The sequence below is a fragment of the Ips typographus genome, linkage group LG5 (genome assembly GCF_016097725.1).
Source record: "Ips typographus isolate SLU linkage group LG5, UJ_Ityp_2.0, whole genome shotgun sequence".
Taxonomy (NCBI): Eukaryota; Metazoa; Arthropoda; class Insecta; order Coleoptera; family Curculionidae; genus Ips; species Ips typographus.
The window spans coordinates 12,868,272-12,878,382 of record NC_138426.1 but is presented as its reverse complement, the minus strand read 5'-3'; the positions used below and the strand labels follow the sequence as shown (position 1 = coordinate 12,878,382).

Sequence of the window (10,111 nt, the reverse complement as noted above, 5' to 3'; positions counted from 1 at the left end):
CACTTGTAGAAGCCTCTGGCAATTTTTAGAAGGTTCTCAATAGCATTTAGAGGTCTTCAGAACTTTCAAAATGGTTCTAGAGGCCTCTGGCAATTTAAAACAAGTCTGGGAAGGTTTAAAACACTTGTAGAAGCCTTTGGCAATTTTTAGAAGGTTCTCAATAGCATTTAGAGGTTTTCAGAGCTTTCAAAATGGTTCTAGAGGCCTCTGGCAATTTAAAACAAGTCTGGGAAGGTTTAAGACACTTGTAGAAGCCTCTGGCAGTTTTCAGAAGATTCTCAGTAGCATTTAAAGGTTTTCAGAGCTTTCAAAATGGTTCTAGAGGTCTCTGGCAATTTAAAACAAGTCTGGGAAGGTTTAAGACACTTGTAGAAGCCTCTGGCAATTTTTAGAAGGTTCTCAATAGCATTTAGAGGTTTTCAGAACTTTCAAAATGGTTCTAGAGGCCTCTGGCAATTTAAAACAAGTCTGGGAAGGTTTAAGACACTTGTAGAAGCCTCTAGCAATTTTTAGAAGGTTCTCAATAGCATTTAGAGGTCTTCAGAACTTTCAAAGTGGTTCTAGAGGCCTCTGGCAATTTAAAACAAGTCTGGGAAAGTTTAAGACACTTGTAGAAGTCTCTGGTAATTTGTAGAAGGCTCTCAATGGCATTTAGAGGTCTATGGAACTTTCTGGAGTGAATCATTTCAAAATCCAACATATTTTAAAGAATAATTAAAATTTTTCAGCAAAGAAGAGCTAAAGATACTAATATCTCTATTCTACAGGATGATTCAGAAAAGATAAAAGTGTGAAGTTTACATAGCGTGGACATCTTATATTTTAGAGAGTTTTGACTTTGACAACGCTGTGTAGATGATAATATATTTTGCTACTCATTTGAAAATTACTTATAAAGATGATTTTAAGGTAAGATTTCTTTCAAATATTAGTTAAACCCTATGTTTTTCAAATAAAATTATTATTATGTGAGTAGGTTTAATGAGTTAAACACAACAAGTTTTCCTAAATAATATTATCATGTTTGTTAGTTTGCCCTTCAATTGTTGAGCATTATCACGTAGATTTGATACGATATGTTGACGATTACGTGTGGAGACACACCGCCACGACGCCAATTTCCTGGAGCAACACACATGACTCAAATATTGTTGTTTTCAAGTTTGATCGAATTTAAATGCGTTTTTAGTTTGAATCTTCATTGGAAAATTAACGAAAATCTGGTTCTTCTTTTTAATTCCGTGCTGCAGCAGATGCATACGAGATGGGTTGAGGTCAACAACCGGCCACGCAGCATTTTTTTAGAAGAAGAATAGAGCAACTTTCGGACGTTGTAATGAACTTTTAACAGTTATAGTCCAATGGCCGGGGCCTTCGGCCTCTTTTATTTTTTCGGTCATCTTCTAACAGAAACGGCCTTCTTGGGACTGCTTTTATCTTCAGGAAATAGTCTAAATTCGTCAAGATGCTCTTCTTATCACCACAAGTTTTTTTTTCATTTAACGCGCCAGATTACAATTTTACTATGTACAGCTCGAATGAATTAGATTGTGATATCACATCTTAAATGAGTTTAGGGGTCAAAATGTCAAGATTTATCCAGAAACTAGTGCGTCAACACGATTTATAGTAAAGTTCCAAATTTCAAACTTTTTACCTCAATAAGACTTGTTTTAGTTGGGAGCTCAACAATATACGTCACAATTTTGCTGCAAATAACCCTGACTTGTGGCTGACGTCATAACGTGTTTATTTTTGTTCTAAATGAGAGGCTGGTTCTTTCGTATTTGTCAAATATAATTACATCAACAACAACTAGGTCGTTTTTGTTTTTAATTTTAGCCTTTACTATCAACTAGAATCCAAGACGTCAATGATTTTTAAATAGTAAATGTGTTTTTCTAAAAACACATCTAAAACTGGTTTGAATATCACTGTCAGGACGTTGTTGAATTTTGTATAGTGAGCCATTTACTAAAGCTTTTCCTTAAGGTTATCCATCGCAGAATATACAAGATATGCGAAGAGAGAGTAGCAGACACACAATTTGGCTTCATGAAAGGAGTTGGAACAAGAGAAGCACTGTTCAGTATTTAAGTATTATTCCAACTGTGTAGGGACAGGAATTGCGACATTTATACCAGATTTGTGGACTATCAAAAGGCGTTTGACAAAAATCCAACACCAGAAGATGATACAAGTGCTGAAAGGCACCGGAATGAATGATAAAGCCCTCAGAATTATGATGAAACAACAGAGGCAGCTAACATTCTACAAGGGTGTATCATCTCTCCTCTGATATTCAAACTGTATTCAGAAGAGATATTTAGAGAGGCTCTGGAAAACGATGATGATGGAATTCTTGCAAACAGTGAACTGCTGAATAACATCCGATATGCAGATGATACCGTCATATTTGCAGATAGTCTACAACAGCTAGTAAACAAATTAAGTGAAAGATATGGGCTAAAAATGAACATCAACAAAACAAAATTCATCGTCATAAGTAAAGAAAATTGCCAACTATTTATTAAAAATATACCATTAGAACGGGTATCCAATCTTGTCTACTTGGGAATCTTAATAAACTCACAAGAGATCAGATGTAGAATAGGAAAAGCAAGCCTTCATCAAAATATTTAAGCTTTTCAAAAGTTATAACCTCAAATTGGATATCAAAGTAAAACTGCTGCCCTGCCATGTGTTCTCCATATTGTACTATGGCATGGAATTCTGGACATTGACTGATCCTTAGAATATCATGGATAGATAGAGTGACTAACGAAACAATACTGGAAAGAATGGGGAAGGAAAAAGAGGTGATGAAAACGATTAAGAGAAGGAAGCTGGAATATCTCGGACATACTAGACTTAGCAAGTGTTAGCCTAAACATGGCGGTTTGTTGTGATTATTCACATTTTGACAATCTCTACTCCATCTATATGCATAACAGTTTACTAATTTAAAGCATTCACTTCTAAAAACCTTTCAAACCTCACCAACAATTTAATAAGCACAATTAGGTTAACTATAATATAATCCTACAGAAACAGTCGCCACATAAACCCTAAGGCTTACATGTTCAGCATTAACAATTAGCTTATACTAGGAATTAAAGTCAAAGAAAAAGGTGGTCTGATGTGTGAACAAGAAAAACCAATCTCGTCTTTATGCAGTTTTATTATGTAAAAATGTGTAACAGCACATTAATAACGATTATTATTATTAATTTTCCCGATAAGAAAGAAGTTGAAGCTGGTGCTGCGTCAAGAATGAGAATTGAATTCAATTACTTAGCGAAGGCCATCAATGAGGAAGTGAACCAGGTGACATTGAAAATGTAGGCTTTTTCAAAAAAAAAAAAAAAACCTGAAAAACTTAGAAAAACGTTTCAATTTGTTAATTACTTCTAAGTCATTGTACTACAGTTTGAAGTATAATAAACAACTCAGGAGGAGTTGATCTATAAAAGGATAGGAAAAGCTCCGGATTTAATATCTAAAGGTCAGACAAAGACCGCATTACGGAACTAAATAGATTTTTGTTTCTGTTCTTTGACGTAATTGGTGGCATTGTTTATTAATACTAAAAATATCCGCTACAGTTTTAATTAAAATTTTAAAGGGTGGGTGCTTTATAGAAGTTTCAGTTAAATGCATCAGGCTTTAAAGAGCGACCCCCTGTATATTACACTAAAAAAGTAATTTTATTAACGCAGCATTTTTCTATCACCAGTAAAGGACAAGGATTGCGGTTAGAGTGAAATTACCATTAAGTGCACGCATTATTGTTCTGTCTTTGTTTTATAATAATAATTATTATTATACAGTAATAGTCCAGTTATTTTTGTAACTTCCTAGTAAATGAATAAGTTCCTGCTTAGAGAATATCTTCTTCTTCTTCTAGTGCCTAATATTGGCGACATGATGACCTTGTTGACTGCTGCTTTAAACAGTTCTGTGGTTGTTCTTGAATACCATGTCCTTAGGTTCTTGAGCCATGATATCTTTCTTCTTCCGAAACCTCTCTTTCCAACCACTCTTCCTTGGAGGATAGATTTTAAGAGTTAGTATTTGTTGTCATTTCTTATTATACAGGGTGGTCCAGTTTTAACTGTCAATAATTCACCATTTGTTAGCCAATCAAAAAATAAGTTGACTTGCATTGTGTCATTTTTCTGAAAAACGTTTCCTAAGGAAGATACAGTCCTCCAAATTTCAATTTAAAAAATCGTTTTATAGTTTAAAACTGAACGTTCAAGACTTGTGAAAGTCCAAATTTGTACTGAATCGTCTAAAAACTTTTTTACTACTAGGAATGGTCTTATGATTCGCTTCCTCAGACTGCCATCCTGGTTGAGTGTCTGAAACTGGCATTCAAGAACAAAAAAAAAATCCGGAAATCAAGACAAAGATTGTATTGTGCATGAAACTCATTTTTTACTACTAAAAATAATATAAAAGTTGACTTTTAATGCTAGAACTGACTTTACTAGGACTAAAGAGAGTCCAAAAGTATATTTTCAAGACTTTAATTGGTGTAAAACTGAATTTTCTGGACTGGACAACAAGTCTAGAAGTAAATTAAATTTTCGGATTATTTTATTTCTAAAAATTATTTCTCAAACGTATTATTGTAGCATTTGGTACCAAAATTTTTTACTTTTATTACTGAAGAAACTTGACTTTTGGGAATAGTCTTAAACTCGATTTTTCACTTAAAAAGCACTAAAAACAGTCTGAATTTCTTAGAGATGTTACAATTTATTGCACCTATGAGTGTAGAAGACAATTTAATAGTGAAGAAGCTTGAAATAACATTTTCAAGATTATGGTCAGTGGACAAACTGGCTTTTAGGCCGGATAAGTCAAAAACTTTGTAAAGATAGTCTTGAAACTCGATTTGAGGCACTGAAAACAGCCTTAAAACACTAAAAACAGTCTAGTTTATTAAGAAATACCCGAATTTTTAGCACTGAGGTGTCTAGAATTCGATTTAATAGTGACAAAGCTTCGAATGCCATTTTAAGTCTATGAAGAATGTAAAAATTGTTTTTTAAGTTTGCTATCTCAATAACTTGGTGAAGATAGTCTTGAAACTCGATTTTCCAAGCTGAAAGCAGTTTTGAAGCACTAAAAATAGTCCAGAATTCAAGAAAAAGATAGTCCAGAAGTACAAAGCACGAAAAGTTCGTTTTCAAGACAATTTTCATGAATCTAATGTCAATGTCCTGCATCTAAGACTATTTTCAAGACTAAAATATTGAAATTTGTCTTCAAATTATGAAAACTTACTTCAAATGCAAATTATAAGCTTCTGGTGTCACTTTTGATTAGTGCAGTCACATTTTGGGGTTCAAGTCAATTTTTAAGGTTTAAATGTATGAATTTGTAGTAACAAATTCTTGAAAAAGTACTTAGTTTTTATGTCTACAAGTCAATTTTCAGTATTAAAGTCTCTCGATTTGCATGAAAAGTCAATTTTCTAAACTAAAGTCTTTCAGTTTGTCTGGAAACTATGAAAACTGGCTACAATAATATTTTTTAAACTTCTTAAGTGAATTTTCCGTTTCCAAGACAATTTTTAAGTTGGGTTGGGTTAGTTTTGGGTCTCTGACCGTAAAAACGTGTAATAAAGTGCTTGTTCCAAATTTGATCAATATTGCTCCAACGGTCTGACGATTTTTTAAACAGAAATTTGACTGTGAAAGGACTGTATTTTCCTTAGGAAGCACTTTTCAGGAAAATGACATAATGAATGTCAACTTAGTTTTTAATTGGCTATGGATTGGTGGATTATTGACATTTAAAACTGGACCACCCTGTATTTTTACTATTTTTCAATTGTTTCTTTTAAATGATAGGTGTCTTTATTTGACACGTGCTAACTGGTTTACTATGACAGTTAGAAGATTCGTTTAAACGTTAAAATATAACTCGTAATTTCAGACAATCGTACAAAAATATATATTTTTGTTTGTTAGAATTTGAAAAAAACAGTCACCTGACTTTAGAAAATCAATTTTAAGCTTTCGGCACAAATCAAGTGTCAAAAATTAGGAAAAACCTTTAAGTTGTCACCTAACCAAACCTAAAAACTGTCACGTGACTTAAAAAAAAATATTTTTTTAAAGTTTTTGGGTCTTCAAAATTTGGAAAACCAATCGGGTAACCTGAGGAAGTAATTCTTTTTTGAATCAGTTTCTTGAATGTTTGGTTGTCATCAGCCACCAGATTTTCAGTCATCAGTCATTATTTCTGTGAAACATTTAGAGACCTCGTGCAATTTTAAAAACTTCTAGTATGGTTTATGCCTTGTAGAAGGCTCTGACAAATTTAAAAAATAACTTTAAGGTTCAGGACCTTTGTACAAATCTCCTGCAGTATTCAGAACTTATCAAATGTAAATAATCTCCACAAACCGCCATGTTTAGACTAATACTTGCGATTTAACAAGTTTTAGCCTAAACATGGCGGTTGGCTGTCATCTGTCTTTGCTGACGCGTTTACATACCATCCGCCATGCGGCGAATTTGTCAAACATTTTAAGCCACACACTCCAGATTGTTACCTTATTATGCGTTCCGCTTCCTGCCATTTGCTTCTAAAACTATACTAAAGTATTAACAGTCGAATGAATGAACAGTAAATCACCAAAAACCGAGATTCCTATCCAGATAAAATAAGCGGTAAATGGTTAATTTCACATCAAGTCGTACGTATATTCGCCGACATTACGGGCCACTTCCTGGTGTTAAAATAACACATGCCGGTGCCGGTTTTTTCAAAACAACTTGCAGTCTCCGTATACTGTTTATACATTTGGGCCATAGTAAAAAGTTGTAAATTTAGCCCACATGGTTAATGAATTGCCGGAAAAGAGGCGTTTTCCGTGGCTTGGAGAGTAGGAGAACCAGCTACTTGAAGTAGGCCAAAGTTGCACCAGGTGGTCTAAAACCTAAATCTCTACAAATGCATCAGTAACAATTATTATTATTTAAATTAGCTAAACATCCGTGTCGTACACCCGTGGTATTATTATTCTATTAATAATGAATTAAATAGACACAGCCAAGCCGTCTAGGCGATACACGGATAGTACCACTAATTAGGCAATTTTTATTGTGTAATTGCGACAAACATTCACTAGACCGCTACTTATTCATAGAAAAATACCGTCTGGACAGTTAATTGGCGTCGCAATTGATGATTTTAACAAGAAGCGCCAAGTAGCAATTTTGTTAACTATTCTTAGACACATTCAAAATAGTAAATAACCTTAATATTTCACATAAGTTTATGTAATCATGCTTTTTTTTGACCAATCACAAACTACAAACTTATTAAAGAAAAAGACAGTTGACACACCTAATCAAAAACCAGACTCCTCAAATCAACGATTCTGTCAAAGTGAAGTTAAAACTGATTAAAATCTTCAAAATTTTTGTGAATTATGCCGCCAAACGATGAAGAAGAAGATTCAATCAGACCCAAATCTATCACATCTAGTAAGCGGCCAAGATCTACAAAGAACCAACAAAACCCAAAATGCCGATCCAGAATTGATCAATTGGCCATACCAAATCGACGTTTGATTCTTTCTTTATACCAAAATCATGCTGATCACCTCCCCAAAGATAAAGTTGGGAAAATCAAAACCCTTTTGCAAGAGTTGTAGAGCTCGAATCAGCTAAGAAAAGGCCACAGGCGTCATCAAACGATGATGTCACGATCTCTGTACGTCTCGCTTTAAATATTGCTGCTCTCGTTACTTTCCAAGTTGTTGCAGCCAGTCAGTGGCGTGCTATTATTTTATCAGTAAAATGAAACATTTTCGTCGTTTTTAATAAAGAAAATAAAAGACAACAAGTTTTTCAAAGGAATGGAAACTCCTTCTGCTTCTTTCTTCATAAATTGTAAGACGTTACTGACGATTTCACGGCCTTGGCTGTATATGATAACACCTTTCTTTCCAACCTTTTTGAAAGACATTTTGACAAAATAACGTTTTTTATTCATAACACTATGTGAACTTCAACTGCGACCATCAACAATACAACCAAAACACCAGACTAAAACGGAACCTAACCTAACCCCCTAAGTCTCCCTGTCCGCCACTACATTTTTTTAAACTTGGCAACACCGTTTAGAGTGCCGGCTAGTAAAAGCATATAAAAAGGTCCAAATGTCCCTGGCCGCTGCCGCATCTGTTTTAATTGTGTCCAAGTAAAAACCGTACTACGTTGCCAAGTGGCTTTTTGACCGCTTAACAATATATTTTCGGGAATATTTTAATAGGACGCCTCTGATTATATCTAATGCGACGGCAACTGTAGAAGGAGAAAGAAATAGTTTTAAAAACTGCGTCATTGATGATGCGGTGGCCTTTTCTCATCTGATTCGAGCTCTACGCCATGACTCCAGAAGAAACCGAAAAGTACTTTGAGCATCTGCGAAGCCAAGCTGAAGAATCTGGCAGAAGAAACGATATTAAATATATGCTGAAAAAACTGGTGAGGAAAAAGAAGAAAGCTAAACAACTAAAGAAAGCCTACGCTTTCGTCAATCAATTACTGGTTAAAGGTATGAGATTTGCCCTAAATCATCCTATCCCCCCTTTGGTATCAGTGCGGCTCAGAAATCTCTCCAACATCGTCCTAGAGCAGATCAGCAACTTGACATGGGCGAATGTACCAAACAGAGAAGACTCAGACGACTTGGGTAGACTCTTAATCCAAGTAGCTGATTGGATGGCCATCGCTATAGAACATTTGTACTATGGGGTTCAGTTGAAGAAGAATAAAGAAATGGAGAGGATTGAGGAAGAGGCTAGAGCAAGAGAGAAGGAACGCAAAGAGAAACCCAAAGTGGAGGAGGTGGTGCTTGAAACGGACGGCGAAGATGAGGAAGGATCTGAAGCGGTACTTAGTGAACCTCTATTATTTTCTGAAATGGAGTAGGAGGATTGTAAAATTTGTGACATGTTAAAAATAAAATCTCAAAAAAAAAGTAAGTCAATCGAACCAGGCAGTACCAAGTAATCAAAGATTAAAGATCAGGTTTTCCTGCACGCACCAAAATGCGTATACTCTTTAAAATTCAATGCCGTTCACGAGCCATCCAAGAACGAAAAAGTGAAAAGAATAGAAAACCCCGGTTATATAACCTGGTACTACTTCACATAACAAAGTGTGTATAATAAAAGCGGCAGCTTATGTGTGCCAAGGTAGTTCTGTGAAACGCAGGCGCTTCTTAATGACGAGTCGCCAATCTGCACGTTGCCATTTCCATAAAATTCCCATAATCCAAGTGAAATTTTCTCTAATGTGTTATTAATAAAAATTTGTGTGGGTTTCCTCCTTTATTGGCCATCCTCAGCGGTTATTCCGAAAAAATTTCAACAAGACTTCTTTAATTTCTTCTTGCTGAAAGAAGAGTGAGTAATTAAAGAAATATTTAAACAGATTGGCAACGTTGCTGTTCGCTTTTACTTTCCTGTCGACAAGTTTAGTTCATTCTTTGTTCGGCATCCGTTTTCAGCAGTAAAAGGTGCGGAAATGCCGTAACTACCTGGTTTACTCAATTCAGGATGAAAAATGTCACTAAAACCAAGTGGTACCATCACAGTTCAATTGAACTCAATCTCAGAGGAACTACTGTCAAAGTGACATTTCTGACTTGAACCACTGTTGTACAACTAGGCCTAAAAACAATTTGGAAACTAAACTTAGTTTTAATTTTTTCTTCCCCATAAAGGTCCTAAATTTGTTTCCATCCTTTTAAATATACAGAGTGGTCCAGTTTTAAATGTCAATAATTCACCATTCCTATAGCCCATCAAAAAATAAGTTAACATACATATTATGTCATTTTCCTGAAAAATCCTTCCCAAGGAAAATACAGTCCATAAATGTTCAGTTTAAAAAAATCAGTTTCTTGTCAAAACTGTCAGACCGCTGGAGCAATTTTAATCAAATTTAGAACAAATACATATGAAATTACTACTTCCATCACTCGAAACTGTCCAGTGGTGTAAATACAGAAAGATGGTTTTCATTTTTCTGCCTTATATTCTATGTCACAGAATATTTTTAAAAATTTTCAGTTTTTT

The 10,111-nt window shown here is 34.7% G+C and overlaps 1 protein-coding gene across 1 annotated transcript; it reads left to right on the top strand.

Annotated features, from left to right (window-relative positions):
* Nucleotides 1-7,383: 7,383 nt before the first annotated feature.
* On the top strand, nucleotides 7,384-9,023 carry LOC145729505 (uncharacterized). The gene is made up of 2 exons (XM_081980292.1): nucleotides 7,384-7,677; nucleotides 8,411-9,023. Exons 1-2 carry the CDS (start codon nucleotides 7,454-7,456, stop codon nucleotides 8,958-8,960), a joined length of 774 nt encoding a protein of 257 aa, XP_081836418.1. The 5' UTR covers nucleotides 7,384-7,453; the 3' UTR covers nucleotides 8,961-9,023.
* Nucleotides 9,024-10,111: the final 1,088 nt, after the last annotated feature.

Bases quoted from the DNA above. Each gene is read 5' to 3' on its own strand.
- LOC145729505 (XM_081980292.1), top strand. From the start codon at position 7,454: ATGCCGCCAAACGATGAAGAAGAAGATTCAATCAGACCCAAATCTATC. The intron at 7,678-8,410 runs GAGCTCGAATCA...ATTCGAGCTCTA, and splicing joins ACCCTTTTGCAAGAGTTGTA to CGCCATGACTCCAGAAGAAA.